Source organism: Dermochelys coriacea, chromosome 5 (genome assembly GCF_009764565.3).
Source record: "Dermochelys coriacea isolate rDerCor1 chromosome 5, rDerCor1.pri.v4, whole genome shotgun sequence".
Lineage (NCBI taxonomy): Eukaryota > Metazoa > Chordata > Testudines > Dermochelyidae > Dermochelys > Dermochelys coriacea.
Window position 1 is genome coordinate 48578650 of NC_050072.1, and position 21193 is coordinate 48599842.

The following is a 21193-nucleotide window of genomic DNA, read 5'->3' on the forward strand; positions in this document are numbered from 1 at the left end:
CATGATAAAGCGATTGCACTACAGTACTTGATTTAGGGGAATTGATAAATACTTTTTCTTTTTTTTTTTTTTACAGTACAAATACTTGTAATAAAAATAAATATAAAGTGAGCACTGTACACTTTGTATTCTGTGTTGTAACTGAAATCAATATATTTGAAAATGTAGAAAACATCCAAAAAATATTTAAATAAATGGTATTCTATTAATGTTTAACAGTGTGATTAATCACGATTAATTTTTTTAAGCGCTTGACAGCCCTATTAAAAAAATAAAGGGAAAGCAACATTTTTCTTCTGCATAGTAAAGTTTCAAAGCTGTATTAAGTCAATAATCAGCTGTAAACTTTTGAAAGAACAACCATAACGTTTTGTTCAGAGTTACAAATATTTCAGAGTTATCAATAACCTCCATTCCCGAGGTGTTCGTAACTCTGAGGTTCTACTGTATAAACAGGTAAAAGAAACCCTAAAATAATACTGCCAAGACTAGAAAGTTTGGTGGAGGCTGTGTCATGGTGCAGGGCTGTACTGAAGTTTGTTGGCAAGTTGCATTTCACTCACGGTATAATGGACAGTTATGAAGGAATATTAGGACTCGAAAGTGATCCAAATAGGGACAAAGCTTTGGAGAATATTTATTTCCAAACAGGATGACTGAAAGCACACATCATATTTTGCATACACCTCTTTCAAGAAAAGCAAACGTGTAGCACTTTAACCATCACAGTCATCTGACTTGAGACCAAAAGAAAAAATGTGGAGTGAGTTGAAAAAACTACCCAAAAAATCCTACTGTTAATTTGCACACCCAAAAAACCCACCCAAAAAGTGCCCTAAAATTGCATATTGTGAACAAGAACTCATCTATGTACCAAACAAACAAACAAACACCTAAACAAACAAACACCTAATGGTGGAAATAGCAAACAGGATTTTTGCAGTCATTCTTTCTTAGAAAAAAAAAAACCAAAACCTGTTCAGTTTTAGAAGGACTAAAGTCAGGAGCCCCATTTCATGATTTCTTCACAATTCCAATAAGACTATTAAATTACAACAAAAACCTTTAATTAAAACTTGACACTTGGTATCATTACTGCATGGCCATAAAATAAGCTTCTGAGACTTTCACAAGTAAAAATAGATTTAACTATTCTTTTACCTCTGCTTTTGTAATATATGTCTGTTTTCAAATAAGAACAAGGCAAAGTATAAGAGTTACCTCAACACACAAATGTTGGGAATGAAAAAACCCTACTGGATAATTGTACACATTTCCCTATTAGTGCAGGATTTAATCCACAGAGAGAGGGCATATCAATGTAAAACTAATATTACCTTTGATCCTAGTGAAAAAAAGCCAATATGCAGCAATGAGTGCAACTCTTATTAATAAGAAAAGGAGTACTTGTGGCACCTTAGAGACTAACAAATTTATTAGAGCATAAGCTTTCGTGAGCTACAGCTCACTTCATCGGATGTGAGCTGTAGCTCACAAAAGCTTATGCTCTAATAAATTTGTTAGTCTCTAAGGTGCCACAAGTACTCCTTTTCTTTTTGCGAATACAGATTAACACGGCTGCTACTCTGAACTCTTATTAATGTTAATAAGAATTCTACAGATGCATCAAAGGGACAAGAGACACCACAATTAACTAAGTCAGAAGAAAAAGGATTTAATTTCATTCAATTTTGACTGCAAGGGATCACTGTGCAAAGAAAACAAGAGATACAAAGGAGATAGGGTACTCTGAAGTTAATAGTACAAATGAAATTATCAAAGAGAAACAGAATAAAAGACCAAAATTTACCCTGGCTTCCCATCAATGTGGCACCTAACCAGGAACGGTTATCGATAAATACAAGATACCACTTACATTTGGGATTGAAGTGCTTTACGGTCATGTAGCCCAGGGATCAAGAGGCTAAAACCAGGAGTTTAACTCTCCTTTCCCTAGTGACAGAGTATACTATATAGCTACCCAATTTCTTTTTTTTTTTTAATAAAAAATGAATATTATAAGTAGCCTACTGGGAAGTACTATTAAAATCCAAAGTGCTCTGTATGGTGGAAAAATCTCTTACATTTGTGTTTAATAGACTTGTTGATTCCTCAGCAGATTATAAACTTCTGGGATACATTTGGCAATAATCACATCTATGCAGCTATTGTCTGCAAATTAAGTTGCTAGAGGACCACTTAACTCAGACTTATTATATCCTGCTGTGAAGTGGAGAAAGGTTGGTTCTTTCTTCTTCACTTCACCACACTTGGCTCCATCACCAATAATGTACATTTACAGAATAGCTATTTTAAATATCCGGTATAATTCACATAGTAATTTGTCATATTTATGATTTTCTTGGGTACTTGATTACACAGAATCCTTCAAGAGCAGAATCTTTTCAGTTTTCTCTACATATTTATGACAGACACCTGGAGTGTAATATTGCCCCCCTTGAAGTAAATGGCAAAATTCCCATTTGACTTCAATAGGGCCAGGACTGCAGGAAGAAATGTGAAAATGTGCCCAACCTCACAATTAGTTTATCAATATATTACATACAAAAACTGTGTTAGGAGTATTAAGTTTGCAAAGTCAAGCACTCAGAAGTTAGAAAACACAGCACTGAAGTTGCTCATACAACCTTAATTCACCCATCTCCCCTTTGGCATATGCATTAGATACAGCCTTTAATTCCTTGATCACATACTATTCTTCTTCCACAGGGTGGATGAACCTCAATGAATGTGTAGCTATTCAATATTTATTTTTATTATCATCAGTGAATGTGTGATGTCATGCTTTATTTACTGCAGACATCCCATCTCTATACTGAATACCGAGCTATCAGTCTCTTTGTGGGCTTTTTTATGGTGCTCATAGTAGTATCTGATTTAGTGAATTTCTTTTCATCCCTATTATCATCCCTATTTTGCAGTTGGGGAATTAAGGCACAGAGATGAAATTGTCAAAATTGTTCACTGATTTTGAGTACCCAACTTGAAGCATCTTATAAAAAACATTTTTGCTATGAACAATTTGCTATTCATTCCTGCTTCACATCTTGAGAAAAATCCGTTGTGTGCACTGAATGGGACCTGTTTGGAGAATTTTTCTTTAAGCTCTACTGAGCACATCCAAATGGTGATTTTCAGTGGCTTATAATTCTGCTAATTGTATGGATTTTCACATGGACAGCAAAAGACACCTCCTGGCCCAGGGCAATGCTCCCCCGCCCCCTTGAATTCCAAGTCTCTGCTTCAAAGCTTGGAGGCACTAGACCTTTTAATAAAACACTTTAAGAATTTTTCAACATTAGGAAAACAACATATTTTTCCTTAACATCCTTCATGGAAATAGCCGAACCATTTTTATTGAAATTTATGGGTGGGGGGGGAGGGGAAGTTAAGCCTTGGACAGACACCTGGAATAGGAAATTTCAGCCCAAATGGTTAAAGTTTTGCAAATTTACTAGCAACTGAAAAGAGTCTTCTAATGGAAAGTATTAGGCAATGTCAGCTCCACCTATAATTACACAGGCATGAGTTCAGAAATAGACTTGGAATTTCTCAGATGAAGAACATACATAACATTAAGGCCCTTACATGGATAAGCAGTTGAAAAATTATCCTAAAGAAATCCACAGCTACCAGTACCAGAGATTAAAAATCAGACAAGCATATTTACCTTTTTAAAAAAATCCCACAATAAAATCATTCATTTTTAGTTAAACACTAAAACTGCATCCATGCTGAGCTCAGTCAAACATCAGAAAAGAGTTAAACACAACACTGATTACAATTCACTGCTATAAGGGTGTGGGGCTAATTCAGTATTCTTTTGGGATTTAGAAAGCTGTGAATTACCCCAATAAATATATTTGTCATGACAACTTTACTGTGCCTCCTCCCCACTTTCCTACCCCCCTGGGGCAGGCAAAGGGCTCAAGAGCCAAGGCAAATAACAAGGATAGCAGGCAAACAGGATAAGTGCCTCAACATAGCATAATGTTATGAAAGGAAGTCATTGATAATCATAGCCTCTCCTTTAACTTAACAGATCAGTCAGACTGCAAGCTGTCAAAAGCCCAACTTTTTTTGAACAACTTTTCACCACTAAAAATACAATATGCTAAAACATTAACAGATATTATTTTGGATCTCTGATAGGCAGGTTCCTACTAGTCTATTTGCTTAGAGTGTGTTTTATAAGGTAAAGAAACTATGTGGCACACACATCCTGAACTGGAGAATAGAGATCAGAGCTTTGGTGTAATACATACTTGAACCAAGTTCAGAGAAGGGTACAAAATTAAGTTCCATCACATACGTGAATAAAGCATATTCTTGGGCACAAGTAAGATTAAGTACTAGGTACAATCCTCTACGAGTGAGTACCACACACCTCATGCACCTGCTTCCTTACTTTCTACAGGATAGAATAAGAGTAAAGTATGGATGGAGAACAGGCAAAGGTCTAAGGAGATAGTTTAAGAGTAATCCTCAGCCACCACCCTTCAAATGTCACTTTACTTAGATTATAAACTATCTGAGGCAGGGACCATGTCTTGTAGGATCAGAGCCCTAGAACAATGGGGCCCTTATTTTGGTTGGTGCCTATGAGTTCTACTTTAAGACTCATCTCTTTTGTAAAGCACTTTGGGATCCACAGGTGAAAAGCAGTACATAAAAGCTCAGTATTATTATTAATAAATTAAGATTTTAACTATGTGATCCATTTATTGGCTTTATTCCTATTGCTGAATAGGAGGGATGTGGCGGCCATATAAGTACACTTCCCACCATTACATAATTAAATTACAACCATCCTAGTACAGGAATAAGCTGATCTTGATAAATGTACATAAAATACAAAAGATAAGCCAACAGACCCAGGTGGGTTCCCCAAATGCATAGTTTTGATTACTTGCTGAATCTCTAGGCAGCAACAGAAGATATAGATCCGTTTCTGTTAGTCAGAGTTAGGGAAGTTCAATACTACTAAAATATTTCTTAAGAACTTATGTATTGGAAAGTTATTCTGCCAAGTCCAGCATTTTGTTGAATTCAAACTACAGTATTTGATTTATCCTTTATTTGGATGTATACAGGTATATTTTAACCCAGTGGTTGCTAAAAGTCCACTGGGGTTGCTGCTAAGGCAGGCTCCCAGCCTGCCCCACGCCCCAGCACGGCCCTGGTGTGGCAAAAGGGGGAAGGGTCTCTGCAAACTGATTCTGCAAGCACCGCCCCTGCAACTCCCGTTGGCTGGGAATGGGGAACTGCGGCCAATGGGAGCAGAGAGGGGTGGCGCATGGAGCCACGTGCTGTGCCCCCCCACAAGGGCGCATTGGCCCCTACCAGGAGTGGCATGGGGCCAGGTCAGGCAGGGAGCCTGCCTTAGTCCCGCTGCACTGCCAACTGGGAGCCGACCGAGGTAAATGCTGCCTGGTGGGAGCCCGCACCCCAACCCCCAGCCCTGAGCCCCCTCCTTGAGCCAGCACCCCATACCCCTTCCTGTACCTTGAACCTACTCCTGCACTCCAAACTCCCACCCCAGCTCTGAGCCCCCTCCCAGAGTCAGCACTCTGATCCCCTTGCCCCAGCCCTGACCCCCTTCCCGGAGACAGCACCCCATACCCCCTCCTGCATCCCAACACACTGCCCCAGGCTCAGCTTGGAGCCTCCTCCCATACCCCAAACCCCTTGGCCCCAATCCATAGCCTGCACCCCCTCCCAAACCCCAATCCCCTGCCCCAGTCCAGTGAAAGTGAGTGAGGGTGGGGGAGAGCAAGAAATGGAGGGAGGGGGATGGAGTGAGTGGGGTGGGGCTTCCAGGAAGGGGCAGGGTAGATCCTGGGTTGCACTTAAATTCAAAAAGTGACCTTGTGCATAAAAAGATTGGTGACCACTGTTTTAACCTAAAATAATAACACTGTATTCCAGATTTCTCTCTGATTAATGTCCATGCGCCTAATGTATATCCCCCTTTGCTATTGAGGATTCCTGTACAAAAAGAACACTGGCTGACAGGCTCAAATGAACCTCCTCTTTAAGCCCTTTAAAAAATAGTTTAATCTTTAAAAAGAAAAGGAGTACTTGTGGCACCTTAGAGACTAACAAATTTATTAGAGCATAAGCTTTCGTGAGCTACAGCTCACTTCATCGGATGCATTTGGTGGAAAAAACAGAGGAGAGATTTATATACACACACACACAGAGAACATGAAACAATGGGTTTATCATACACACTGTAAGGAGAGTGATCACTTAAGATAAGCCATCACCAACAGCAGGGGGGGGAAGGAGGAAAACCTTTCATGGTGACAAGCAGGTAGGCTAATTCCAGCAGTTAACAAGAATATCAGAGGAACAGTGGGGGGTGGGGTGGGAGGGAGAAATACCATGGGGAAATAGTTTTACTTTGTGTAATGACTCATCCATTCCCAGTCTCTATTCAAGCCTAAGTTAATTGTATCCAGTTTGCAAATTAATTCCAATTCAGCAGTCTCTCGTTGGAGTCTGTTTTTGAAGCTTTTTTGTTGAAGTATAGCCACTCTTAGGTCTGTGATCGAGTGACCAGAGAGATTGAAGTGTTCTCCAACTGGTTTTTGAATGTTATAATTCTTGACGTCTGATTTGTGTCCATTCATTCTTTTACGTAGAGACTGTCCAGTTTGGCCAATGTACATGGCAGAGGGGCATTGCTGGCACATGATGGCATATATCACATTGGTAGATGCGCAGGTGAAGGAGCCTCTGATAGTGTGGCTGATGTGATTAGGCCCTATGATGGTATCCCCTGAATAGATATGTGGACAGAGTTGGCAACGGGCTTTGTTGCAAGGATAGGTTCCTGGGTTAGTGGTTCTGTTGTGTGGTGTGTGGTTGCTGGTGAGTATTTGCTTCAGATTGGGGGGCTGTCTGTAAGCAAGGACTGGTCTATCTCCCAAGATCTGAGAGAGCGATGGCTCGTCCTTCAGGATAGGTTGTAGATCCTTGATGATGCGTTGGAGGGGTTTTAGTTGGGGGCTGAAGGTGATGGCTAGTGGCGTTCTGTTGTTTTCTTTGTTGGGCCTGTCCTGTAGTAGGTGACTTCTGGGTACTCTTCTGGCTCTGTCAATCTGTTTCTTCACTTCAGCAGGTGGGTACTGTAGTTGTAGGAATGCATGATAGAGATCTTGTAGGTGTTTGTCTCTGTCTGAGGGGTTGGAGCAAATGCGGTTATATCGTAGCGCTTGGCTGTAGACAATGGATCGAGTGGTATGATCTGGATGAAAGCTAGAGGCATGTAGGTAGGAATAGCGGTCAGTAGGTTTCCGATATAGGGTGGTGTTTATGTGACCATCGCTTATTAGCACCGTAGTGTCCAGGAAGTGGATCTCTTGTGTGGACTGGTCCAGGCTGAGGTTGATGGTGGGATGGAAATTGTTGAAATCATGGTGGAATGCCTCAAGAGCTTCTTTTCCATGGGTCCAGATGATGAAGATGTCATCAATGTAGCGCAAGTAGAGTAGGGGCATTAGGGAACGAGAGCTGAGGAAGCGTTGTTCTAAGTCAGCCATAAAAATGTTGGCATACTGTGGGGCCATGCGGGTACCCATCGCAGTGCCGCTGATTTGAAGGTATACATTGTCACCAAATGTGAAATAGTTATGGGTCAGGACAAAGTCACAAAGTTCTGCCACCAGGTTAGCCGTGACAGTATCGGGGATACTGTTCCTGACGGCTTGTAGTCCATCTTTGTGTGGAATATTGGTGTAGAGGGCTTCTACATCCATAGTGGCTAGGATGGTGTTTTTAGGAAGATCACCAATGGACTGTAGTTTCCTCAGGAAATCGGTGGTGTCTCGAAGATAGCTGGGAGTGCTGGTAACGAAGGGCCTGAGGAGGGAGTCTACATAGCCAGACAATCCTGCTGTCAGGGTGCCAATGCCTGAGATGATGGGGCGTCCAGGATTTCCAGGTTTATGGATCTTGGGTAGCAGATAGAATACCCCAGGTCCTGGCTCCAGGGGTGTGTCTGTGCGGATTTAACGGATTAAACAGCAGCCTGGATTTCTACATAGACTGCTTCCGCCGACGTGCACGAGCTGAAATTGTGGAAAAGCAGCATCGCTTACCCCATAACCTCAGCCATGCAGAACACAGTGCCATCCACAGCCTCAGAAACAACTCTGACATCATAATCAAAAAGGCTGACAAAGGAGGTGCTGTCGTCATCATGAATAGGTCAGAGTATGAACAAGAGGCTACTAGGCAGCTCTCCAACACCACTTTCTACAAGCCATTACCCTCTGATCCCAGTGAGAGTTACCAAAAGAAACTACAGCATTTGCTCAAGAAACTCCCTGAAAAAGCACAAGAACAAATCCGCACAGACACACCCCTGGAGCCAGGACCTGGGGTATTCTATCTGCTACCCAAGATCCATAAACCTGGAAATCCTGGACGCCCCATCATCTCAGGCATTGGCACCCTGACAGCAGGATTGTCTGGCTATGTAGACTCCCTCCTCAGGCCCTTCGTTACCAGCACTCCCAGCTATCTTCGAGACACCACCGATTTCCTGAGGAAACTACAGTCCATTGGTGATCTTCCTAAAAACACCATCCTAGCCACTATGGATGTAGAAGCCCTCTACACCAATATTCCACACAAAGATGGACTACAAGCCGTCAGGAACAGTATCCCCGATACTGTCACGGCTAACCTGGTGGCAGAACTTTGTGACTTTGTCCTGACCCATAACTATTTCACATTTGGTGACAATGTATACCTTCAAATCAGCGGCACTGCGATGGGTACCCGCATGGCCCCACAGTATGCCAACATTTTTATGGCTGACTTAGAACAACGCTTCCTCAGCTCTCGTTCCCTAATGCCCCTACTCTACTTGCGCTACATTGATGACATCTTCATCATCTGGACCCATGGAAAAGAAGCTCTTGAGGAATTCCACCATGATTTCAACAATTTCCATCCCACCATCAACCTCAGCCTGGACCAGTCCACACAAGAGATCCACTTCCTGGACACTACGGTGCTAATAAGCGATGGTCACATAAACACCACCCTATATCGGAAACCTACTGACCGCTATTCCTACCTACATGCCTCTAGCTTTCATCCAGATCATACCACTCGATCCATTGTCTACAGCCAAGCGCTACGATATAACCGCATTTGCTCCAACCCCTCAGACAGAGACAAACACCTACAAGATCTCTATCATGCATTCCTACAACTACAGTACCCACCTGCTGAAGTGAAGAAACAGATTGACAGAGCCAGAAGAGTACCCAGAAGTCACCTACTACAGGACAGGCCCAACAAAGAAAACAACAGAACGCCACTAGCCATCACCTTCAGCCCCCAACTAAAACCCCTCCAACGCATCATCAAGGATCTACAACCTATCCTGAAGGACGAGCCATCGCTCTCTCAGATCTTGGGAGATAGACCAGTCCTTGCTTACAGACAGCCCCCCAATCTGAAGCAAATACTCACCAGCAACCACACACCACACAACAGAACCACTAACCCAGGAACCTATCCTTGCAACAAAGCCCGTTGCCAACTCTGTCCACATATCTATTCAGGGGATACCATCATAGGGCCTAATCACATCAGCCACACTATCAGAGGCTCCTTCACCTGCGCATCTACCAATGTGATATATGCCATCATGTGCCAGCAATGCCCCTCTGCCATGTACATTGGCCAAACTGGACAGTCTCTACGTAAAAGAATGAATGGACACAAATCAGACGTCAAGAATTATAACATTCAAAAACCAGTTGGAGAACACTTCAATCTCTCTGGTCACTCGATCACAGACCTAAGAGTGGCTATACTTCAACAAAAAAGCTTCAAAAACAGACTCCAACGAGAGACTGCTGAATTGGAATTAATTTGCAAACTGGATACAATTAACTTAGGCTTGAATAGAGACTGGGAATGGATGAGTCATTACACAAAGTAAAACTATTTCCCCATGGTATTTCTCCCTCCCACCCCACCCCCCACTGTTCCTCTGATATTCTTGTTAACTGCTGGAATTAGCCTACCTGCTTGTCACCATGAAAGGTTTTCCTCCTTTCCCCCCCCTGCTGTTGGTGATGGCTTATCTTAAGTGATCACTCTCCTTACAGTGTGTATGATAAACCCATTGTTTCATGTTCTCCGTGTGTGTGTGTGTGTGTGTATATAAATCTCTCCTCTGTTTTTTCCACCAAATGCATCCGATGAAGTGAGCTGTAGCTCACGAAAGCTTATGCTCTAATAAATTTGTTAGTCTCTAAGGTGCCACAAGTACTCCTTTTCTTTTTGAGAATACAGACTAACACGGCTGCTACTCTGAAACCAGTTTAATCTTTGTAAGGGGAACATCTATCAGCTGTGTTAAACCACAAACAAACAAAGACACATGCCAATATGGAGGTCACAGGGTCACAAGCTCCATTCTTTTGATCCACAGGGGTCTGAAATTTACAACAGCTCTGGTTTCTGAAGAACCTGGAGAACAGGATTCTTGTCAGTTTCAATCCCCAGCTGATTTACAAGAATAGAACTGGCAGGAAGAACTGATGGATAGTGACAGTAGCATGTATGCATACACAAACTTAACATCCTCGGTTTGCTGTTGATGCATTCAGATGAAGAGCGGAGATTGTTACATGTTTGTAGCCTTTGTTTTACAGAGCTAGTAATGAAAAATGTAAAGAGAGAAATTTAAGTATTTTATCCCAATTTTGTATTGTAAAATTGTAAACTGTAAATTGCCAAGGATGTGATGTGCTGATACAGCTGATTTTCAGACAAGACTAGTGATTTTGGGTGCTGAAGTTGAGACATCTTAATGAGACCTGATTTTTGAAAGAGCAGTTGGCTCAGTATTTTCTGATAATCAGGCCCCCTCACAGATATCTGAAATCATGTCTCTTCTGAAACATAGTATTTGAAAGCAAACAAGCAAAAAAATAAAGAAAAAATGTCAATGATTATGCTATCACCTATTATTAAATTATTTTAATTCCACTGCCTTGCATAATCACAGGTTTCAGAGTAGCAGCGGTGTTAGTCTGTATTCGCAAAAAGAAAAGGAGCACTTGTGGCACCTTAGAGACTAACAAATAAATTTGTTAGTCTCTAAGGTGCCACAAGTACTTCTTTTATTTGTTAGTCTCTAAGGTGCCACAAGTACTACTTTTCTTTTAACTCCACTGAGTGCTGTCCACATACATATCAATTCTCCAAGATAAGGCTGTAATCAGGTCCCATTATAAACTCAGTTTTTAGCTCCTTTACAACTTTGGCTAGAAAAATTGGTTTGGCTTGAAGATTTCTAAATTTACTTTGAGGACAAAGAATTGTTTTGTTATCTGCAATTTTTCCTCTCAATTTTTATGTAGCATTACAATATTTTTTCAAATGAAATGCACTGTCTTGGTTTGCAGAATACAGATATACTTATCGATATTATTTAATATATCTGAACCACAGAAAACAAATGTTGAACAATTTGTAATATAGACAGAAAAATTTACTTAAATTGCCATGATCAAAATTCACTAGCAAAGGGCATGCCAAAAGGTGTACTGCCACTTGCAATCTCATTTTTACAGAAAAATGTACATTTATATTCTGTATATTCTTTCAGCAACAGAACTTCTAAAATATTTCATTTTTCATTTAAAAAATTCCTAAATTGTGTTCTCTTTTCTGAAAATCACATGCAATTGTTCTGGAAAGAAATCACATTTTCAAAAATATTAAAAGTGGTTTAAGAGTAGCAGCCGTGTTAGTCTGTATTCGCAAAAAGAAAAGGAGTACTTGTGGCACCTTAGAGACTAACAAATTTATTTGAGCATAAGCTTTCGTGAGCTACAGCTCACTTCATCGGAATATCAGACCCAAATTTTACTGTTTAAACAAAAACACTTGAAGGACAGCCTTTTAAAATGGTTTTAAATGTAAGAACAATTATAAATTGATGTCTCTGAAAGAATACAGGATCCTGAAGGCTCCAGCTCAATCTGTGTTTATGCAGGATTCGGAAAAAGAAGATCAAGAGCCACATAGGGAAACTGGGGACAGTAATGGGAAAATAAGGGAAAGATAGAAGCAGTGGAGAAAAAGTGAGTGAACCAATCATTCATACATTTAAAACTTACTCTTTTTAAAGATAAATCATGATCACTAGAGCCCTGTGCAGATACAAAATTTGTATCTGCATCTGATCCGCTATTTTTGTATTTTATTTTCTTGTATTTTACTCAATACATCATAATTATGGAGCAGTAGTTACTCCACAGTTTAGATTGATGCTAGTTTCCCATTATAAAACTAGTTTTTAAGCTCCCCACAACTTATATCTAGGAGACCAGAAGGAACAGAGATTGGGGTAGGGAACTAAGAGGTCACATGGACCCTGGTCTAAAAATGGGGGTTCTGGAGGAGGAGCACAGAAGGGGCATGAAACAGGGGTGGGGGGCAAAGGGAAGTAAGACATGGAAAGTGAGTGCTGGGGACCAGAAAAGCCATGAGAGAGTGTAGCACACTGAGGGTGGCACGAACAAGGCTGCACAGGGGACTAAGATGGAGCATGAAAAAGAGGATAAGGATACCAAGAAAAATAAAAGGGTGCCTGGAAGAAAAAGGTATGGGAGTGTCTGGAAAGGAGCGTAAAGCACTGGGAGACACATAGGAGCACAGGACCTGGAGATGGCAGAACAAGAGACATTAAAAAGATGTGATAGGATTAGATTGGGCATGGAGATAGTTACAAGGAATCAGGAAAAGGCACACAGAAGAATGCAGAGGACCAGGATAAATCATGGAGGGGGTGAGTTATAGGTAAAAGTGTGAATAAAAGCTTTATATGTTTACAGTTTTTTAGTCAGAAAGGATAAAGGGTTATATGGCTGTGGAAAGGCCAGACATTGTAACACTGGGGTGTTTCTGAAGGTGGACTTTAAAAAAAAAAGCCAATGTAAAAAAGAAACTGGACTCAAATCAAACACACTTTCAGTCTTAACCCTTTCTTTTTTAAAATTTTGTTTATTTGAACCTCTGCCTGTAAGGTGTTAAAATAATGTTTGCCAGTATGATTCATTAAATGCACAATTTTACGTTAGATGTAAAACTTGCTTGAATGAGGATATGTTTTTCTGTCAGTTTTGGCAACCTGGAAGTATTTCTATTTTTGGTACTCAGTTTCTGTTTATAGTATATGTTTTGTTAACCCCTTTCTTCTTTATATTTAGGCCAGGTCTACACTATAAACTTATATCGGTATAACTATGTCTCTCCGGGATGTGAAAAATCTTCATGCCTGAGCAAAGCAGTTATACCAACCTTAACATCCATCCACCCTCCCGTGTAGGCAGCACTACATCAGTGGGAGAATGTCTCCTGCCGACATAGCTACCATCTCTCACAGAAATGGAGTTATTAAGCTGACAGGAGAGCTCTCTTCTGTCATCTTAGAATGTCTTCACCATACACGCTATAGCAGCGCAGCTGCATCAGTGCAGCTATACCAATGTAAATTTGTCGTGTAGGCCTGCCCCTACACTACTTATTCATAAGTGATTTTGAAAACCAACAAAAAAAATCACAAATCCTTGTCATTTTGTTCTCTGCACTGTACAATATTATGTAGCTAAAGTTTACTACATTGATTACACAAATATTTGTGAGCTGTAGCTCACAAAAGCTTATGCTCAAATAAATTTGTTAGTCTCTAAGGTGCCACAAGTACTCCTTTTCTTTTTGCAAATACAGACTAACACCGCTGCTACTCTGAAACAAATATAAGGCATGACTTTCTTTTTTGAGTGCCAAGTTTATAATAATGTTCCACCAACATACAATTTGCCTCCTTTTTGTAGCAAGATAATCAAAATGAAACTAAACCACTATATCAGTGATCCCCAAACTGTGGGGCATGCCCCGCTATGGGGGTACAGAAGAATGTTCGGGGCAGGGCAGAGTGGAGCCCAGGCCAATCCCCACAGTGGGTGGGGAGGGAGCATGACCCAGCCCCATCTACCCCCAACTCTGATCTGGCCCCACCCCCAGCTACAGCCCCAAACACAGCCCAGTCCTGGCCCCAGGTTGCTGCTCCCGGCTGCAGTCCCAGCCACAGCTTCGGTCCCTGACCGTTGCCCGGTTCCTGGATGCAGCCCCAGCCACAGCTCCCATGGGGCGTGGACAGATTACATTATAGCTGGGGGGAGCATGACATAAAAAGTTTGGGGCCTACTGCACTATATGCAATTAAACCTTGAAGGTATCTCTACACTACATATTAAACATGGGTTTGTTGGATCTGGACTTGTGGATGTGGTGTTCCCCAAGCTTCCACACTGTATCATACAACTTGATTTACAATTCCTGGAACCAGCTGTCACGGAACTATCCTGCACTATGCAGACCTTCTGACTCGGGTCCGCAGCTTGACCTGCATCCATACTGCAAAATAATAGGACTTGGACCAGTCTCACAACAGGACTTGGGCTCTTGACATACCCCCTATTTCCCCACGAAGGATCCTAGGACCTAGGTCCTGAGTGCTTGCTGACTTGAATCTGACTGATGTGTGTGTGGATGGAAGGGGAGGCAGGGATTGGGTTCAAACCAGAGTCAGAGCCTAGGCTAAGGCCATGTCTACACTAAAGAGTTTACAGTGGCACAGCTGTACTGGTGCAGCTGCATGGCTGTAAGATCGCCCATGTATGCTGATGGGACTGGGAGAGAACTCTCCTGTCAACATAATTAAACCACTCTTAACGAGTGACGGTAGCTATGTTGGTAGAAGAGCATCTCCTGTCCACATAGCGCTGCTCACACCAGCGTTTCTGTCAGTGTACTTATGTCACTCAGGGGTGTGTTTTTCACCCCCCCATGACATAAGTTATATGGACAAACATGCTAATGTAGACATAGCCCTAGTGTGCAGTGCAGACATGCCCTGTCATGCCAGAAAAGCAGACTGTCAGAGTCACACATAGGTGCAGAAAGGATTTCGTTCAAAACCACTATGCAGTTCAGAGGTTAGCACATTTATTTTGAGTAGGGAGGGGACAGTGCTGCGAATGGCCTTTCCCCCCACACCTACTGCCCCCAAGTCTCTCTCGCTCAGTCTGGAGCGGAGGCGGGAACTGGGCAGAGGGTGATTTGGCTGCTGCTGGTTTCCCTCTTTCTGTCTCAGCTCCTCAGTGACCCGCGTGAGTCCCAGCCCCTTCTGTAGCGACCCCACGAAAAGGACGGGAGGACGCTGCGGCTAGGCGCGGCATGTTTTACCTGTGGATGGGAAGAAGCATCACTTCCGAGCTCCCCCTGCTCTGTCGCTCAGCTCAGAGCCGGCGGCATCTAACTTCCCTGCTCCCCCCGCCTTGTGTTCTCATTGCCTCCCTCCCCCCGCCTCCATATTGGTTAAGGGAAACGTCTGTAACTGGAGGAAACACCGAGCCTGTTCCCCGAAGGGCCACGCCGGGGGGAAGGGAGGGAAGCCAGCCTCAACTGACAGCCGCAGTGGGGAGGATGAGGACGCGGGGGCGGGGGTGGGGGGAGGGACGATTTGCCTCCTTCCTGCCCTACCTGGGAAGAGGAACCCGCTCCCGCCCGTCCGACTGGGGCTAGAGGAAAGAGCGGGTGACAGGTCAGGGTACAGACCAGCCTCCCTATTGCCTTAACCGAAGTGAAGCCGCAGCTACGCACCTGGGCGGGCGCTGGCAAGAGGACTTGGGGGGGGAGGCCGTAATTAGAAGACACACAACCGAACCAAAATGGCTGTCCTTATCTTCCAAATCAAAAGCGGAGACCTTCCCCCGCCCTAGACTACAACTCCCAGGATGCAGTGCTCCACGAGTGCATCATTCCCCCCCACCCGTGGCATTCCCATGATGCATCGCGCCATCAGACCCGCCCTGCATCGTGCCCCTCCCTCCAGACTACAATTCCCAGCAAGCCATGCGCTCCCCTCCAAAGTGGGGCTGCGGGGAGTTGGTAAATAATAGCAGAGAGCGAGCTCCTGGCTGGAGGAAGATGGCGGCGGCGGCGGCAGCGGCAGCTGCGGTGGCGCTCTGAGCGGAGACAGGCACTCGTCTCTTGCACTGTGGCTCTCGCTGTGCGTCGGGGCCGCGGCGCTGCACTGAGGGCGGAGACGGAGAGTCGAGTCACGGAGCCGCGGCCCCGGCAGCTGCAGAGAGGACAGGCGCGGCTGGCGCCCCCCCACCCCCACCCCCGGGAGCCGAGAGGTGTCGCCCAGGTAGAGCCCACCCGGCCGTCGCTCCCGTCCCCAAGGCAGGAAGAGGCGGCTGTGGGCGGGGGCTGCTCGCTGTTTCCCTGCTCGGAGGTGGCTGCGGGCGGCGTCTCCATGTCGGACAACCAGAGCTGGAATTCTTCCGGCTCCGAGGAGGATCCCGAGACCGAGTCCGGGCCGCCTGTTGAGCTCTGCGGGGTCCTCAGCAAGGTGAGCAGCCCCTTCCCCCGCACCACCTGGGGGACTCGGAGCCTCCTCCTTCCCGGCGGGTGGGCACCGTGCGCACCCCCGCGCTGCCCGGCAGAATCGGGCTAGGATCCCCTGTCTCGCCCGGTTACCCGCCTGCGGAGACAGGGCTCTGGCTTGGCTGGGGCAGCGGCCGCATGACCTAGGGGAGCCTGGCAATGAGTCACTCGCAGCAAAACATCCACTCCCAGCCCGCGGGAGGGGCTCTAACGGCCCGCACACACCGCGAGGCCGTCCCTTCCAGCCCGCCCTGCTGCGAGAGGAACCCCCGCAGTACTCCCAGCTCTCCCCCGTCTCTCCGGGAGAAGCTGAGCGCCCTCCTTCCTGTAAACTAGGCGGGGCGGGGAGCCCGTCCTGGTGGAGACGGTCTTAAAATCCATCCTCCAAACGAATGGGGGAGTCTCTCCTAGCTTCCTTCCCCTCCTAAATGAGGAGGCATCCTCGGCATGAACGAGCGCCCCCTTGTCCCTTTTTTCTCGATCCCCCCCACTTTGCACCCCACCCTCTGACTCACCCTCCCCAAGTGTAAATTTTGGGACAGCAGGGTCTGTAACTAGAATAATTCTCATGCAGAATGTGAGTGCTGGCAGCGAGGGCATCTCCATTCATCGGGTTTTTGACTGGAGCCTGGCAATCCTATTCTAGGTTGTGTGCGTTGCGGGCTAGGTTGTATTGATACCTGACGCTGAGCCTGTATGGGGAAGAGGGAGAGTTTTGGGGATTGGAAAGGAAATGCTGCTTTTTTTTTTCTTGCCAAGACTTTTTTGCAGGAAGTAGCAGCATGTAATGTGCACATACAAATCGCTTCCAATCAATAGGGATACGTCAAAGAGGAGTGGCATGATCTTTAGTCCCAGCCTCAAAACAGTGCAATAAAATACCCTTGCAGCGGGAGATCCGGGTGAAGGGTGGGGAACAAGGGAAAATTGCGGGGATGATTGCTTAAAAAAAACTTTTTTTGTTTATGTTTGGGGGTGGGGAAGGATTAAACCTATTCCTCCCTTTGCATTACTGTAAATTTAATAAATCAGTTTGACATGTGTGAGATGAGGTTAGGGAATTCAGTTTTAAGGAGTGTTTTAAAGACTAAATATTCTGAGTGAACAATTTCGGTAGCAGAAAGTAGCTTCTCAATATATACCCAAATATCCAGAGAATTAAAATGTTGTTCTTGCATCTCTCTGTCACTTTACACTGCGAGGAGGGGTTTAAGCCAGAGCTGAATGCATGATCTCTGTATCCCATGACCTGTGAACATCCCCTGTATACTGAAAAACCTATGGTACTGTTTTTGTGAGAGTAGGACTCTGTTTATGAACTCTTTCCCATTAAAAAAATGTTTGAGCTCATAGAGGGGGGCAATGTTGAGGAGAGGTGGCAGGCCTTGGCACACTGATCTGCAGGGTATCGTATCTGATGCTGGAGAGGGACAGGAGGTATGTTACAGTAGGTTTTTTACATGATGATTTGGTTTGGAAATGTGGTTTATTGCCTGAGATTTCTGCAATATTGCCTCCTTTTTAGGTGATCCAGATCATTAAGTAGAAATGATCTGGTATTTGTTTGTAGTATGCCATCCATTTTAATATTGGCAAATGAAATGGAGTCTAAAAATTGTATTCTAGATCTTAATGGTGGGTTATCGTGTATGCTAAATCCCAAGGTGTTTCCCAGACATTTGTGTCTTATTATACATGCACTATGTGCAATTTTGAGTTTTGTTTGTAGTACTTATACTTGTATTACAGCTATTGTCTTTTCTGTTAACCTCCAAGTGAAAACACATAATGAAAAATAATCTGAATTGTGAAATATGATAAAACCTGTTGCAGTGAACCTGCTGTAAGGTATTATGAGTGACTGTCCAACTTTAATTTCTTTGCTGCTTAATTAATGTCTTCTGTAATACCTGCAAGGCAAATGAGTTTAACTGAAATTATTGCATAATAGTGTTTTGTCGGCAAATAGAAATTAAATATTAAAAAAAAGCTTTTTAAAAACAAGACTCCAAACCAGTAATAAAAGGTTGCATTGCCTGTGGTGTCTTAGGTGCTCAGGATTTTATCCTTTTTGCAGGAGGGAAAAGCCTGAGCTTATGTCTTGTCTAGAGAGGAAGTTCATGGGGAAATTAGTGCAAAATAGTGAAGATGTTAATTTAAAGTGCAATAGCTATTCTGCACTACCCTCTTGTGGTCACTCTGGTTCTGTACTAAGAATGCTTGAACGTAAGCACCACAAAAGCACTTTGTGTCAAAGAAGAGTATCCACACGAGGAGCTAGTGCGGAATAGCTATTTTGGGTCTTTTCTCAGTCTAGATAAGCCCTCATTATTCCACAAGTAAGGGGAAAAGAAGCTACATTTTAAGTTTTTGTTTGTTTTTTGTTTTAATTTTTAAATGTATTGAATGCCTAAATTTTCCCATGCATTGTCCTACTGATTAGAAATTTTAACCATTTGAAAAGCACTTTTTACAATGTGTGTATTCATCACTTAAAGGTGGATACAAACTAGGAAAGATTTTCAGATGTATCAAACTTTTTAGTTTGTGTCACAAGTAAATAAATTCACTTGTTCAAACAGTTAGAATTTTCTTTACCAGAGATCTTTTCTTCTGTCCAGTATTAGGTTGAAGACATAATGGTGAATTTGGGACCTTTTTCCAGAGCAACAGACCAATGGCATAAGCACAAGATTCTAATTAATAAAAGCTGTTCAAATGTACCATCTAACTTGTGTTAGTGGAGGAATGACTCTCTTCCCTTTTCCCATTCTCCTGCCTTATAATGAAAGAATCCTCCTCTTATAATGAAAGAAACATAAAATATTTTTCAGTATTTCCTCATCTTGTTTCAGTGAGAATTTTCATTTTAGAACCACTATCATGATCTACTAAACATTTAAGAACAATTTTACGAACAACATTTTTGTACTCACTTTCCCATTATTGCTCGTTAAGTAGTATATCCTCTTCTAACTGGTTGTTGCTTTTGAGCCGAATAATTTAGAGAGAACTTGAATGCCAAAGCGTGTGCCCAATGCTGTACGTAACAGACATGGGTTTTACAGATTGTTACCATGTAAGACTTACACAGATCGTATAGTCCAGACATGATGATAGATATCAGACATACAAAATACATCGAGGATCAAATCTTCATTCAGTGAGTTAAGGTTTTTTTTGTTTGGAAGTATGAGCAATGTATGATGCATTGTCGTTAATGTATTAAATACAGAATTCCATTGTCGTGAATGCGATGTCGTAAACAATTGTGGCATTATTGGACAAATCTGGTTAATAGCAGGATATACAAGTATCTTGGTAATCTGCAGCTAATGAGTCAGGGTATACAGTGTTAGTACCCAAAAGTGACTTTGAGACTTTGGCAATTGTTAAGTTACTAGTGTGAAAATAGTGTTGTTGTTTTTTTTAATCTACAGAACTGTATTTCTGTATTTATATTGCTGTGAAGGGGGAATAAGGAAGCACCTTGTATAAATGAATCTTTATATGAGCTAGAGAATGAGACTCTTTTAAAACCGTATCTTTATCTTATGGAAACAGTTCTTATGAAAGCTCACCTTCTGTTTTACTTAAATGGAAAGTTTAGCAACGTTAAAACCAAAAGATTAACTTCTAAGCCTAAAAAAGATAAAACCTATATTTTTTTACCAATCAATATTTCTAATTTTTCACTAGACTTCTTTCTGCATCAGCGCACTTAATTGTTAAGAACATTTTGTTTTAGTTGGGTGTGATACCGCTTTTACAGACAACATAATTTTAGTTTGAGTAGCAGCCGTGTTAGTCTGTATTCGCAAAAAGAAAAGGAGTACTTGTGGCACCTTAGAGACTAACAAATTTATTAGAGCATAAGCTTTCGTGAGATACAGCTCACTTCATCGGATGCATTTGGTGGAAAAAACAGAGGAGAGATTTATACACACACACACACACACACACACAGAGAACATGAAACAATGGGAAACCCGATGAAACGATGAAGTGAGCTGTAGCTCACGAAAGCTTATGCTCTAATAAATTTGTTAGTCTCTAAGGTGCCACAAGTACTCCTTTTCTTTTTGCATAATTTTAGTCTTATTGTTACTGAAGCAAAATTGGCTTAAGGTACTGTGCAATACAAATGGTTGACGAAAAATGTTGAGAGTTCTGATCAAGGGGATAGCAAATCCATCATTTGGGGAGAACTGTGCTTATTAAATTTCATTATTTAAAAACTAGAAAGTTTTTCAAACAAGGTATCTTCTCTTATCAGTATTTTTAATATTTTCAGACCTTGCTCAGCCTTTTGAGATGTATTTCTTTGTTCTCTACAGTGGACCAACTACATTCATGGGTGGCAGGACCGATGGGTAGTTTTGAAAAACAACACTCTAAGTTACTACAAATCTGAAGATGAAACTGAGTATGGCTGCAGGGGCTCAATTTGTCTGAGCAAGGCTGTTATTACGGTAAGCACTATCTCAAAGTTGATGTCTTTCATGTTTCACTAGACCTTTATAGATTTTTTTTTTTTTTTTTTTTTTTTTTTTTTTTTTTACATTTATGGACAAAATGCTTGGTGTAAATGGCTAAGGAAAATGAACTTTATGATGGTATGTCATCTTTTATTAGTGGTTTAAAAGCAATATGTTTGCAACCAAGCAGGGAACAT

At 42.7% G+C, this 21193-nt stretch overlaps 2 protein-coding genes across 15 annotated transcripts in view; one reads left to right on the forward strand and one right to left on the reverse strand.

The window, feature by feature from the left end:
* The window catches only part of POLK (DNA polymerase kappa), a 72415-nt gene extending 56577 nt beyond the window's left edge, over positions 1-15838 (reverse strand). For 3 of the 8 annotated variants that reach the window (XM_038402030.2, XM_038402029.2, XM_038402025.2), the window contains exon 1: positions 15730-15838. The gene's annotated coding sequence lies outside the window, so the exon portion shown is untranslated. Of the gene's footprint in view, positions 1-12179; positions 12247-15312; positions 15419-15729 lie in introns of those variants that run through there. The other 5 variants (XM_038402026.2, XM_043515235.1, XM_043515234.1 and 2 more) reach the window with 4 other exon arrangements.
* An 18-nt stretch (positions 15839-15856) lies between these two features.
* The window catches only part of CERT1 (ceramide transporter 1), a 160650-nt gene continuing 155313 nt past the window's right edge, over positions 15857-21193 (forward strand). For 3 of the 7 annotated variants that reach the window (XM_038402054.2, XM_043515239.1, XM_038402058.2), the window contains exons 1-2: positions 16039-16483; positions 20856-20990. In XM_038402054.2, the coding sequence (XP_038257982.1) occupies positions 16388-16483; positions 20856-20990 (231 nt within the window). In that variant the 5' untranslated portion in view covers positions 16039-16387. Of the gene's footprint in view, positions 16484-20855; positions 20991-21193 lie in introns of those variants that run through there. The other 4 variants (XM_038402056.2, XM_043515237.1, XM_043515241.1 and 1 more) reach the window with 3 other exon arrangements.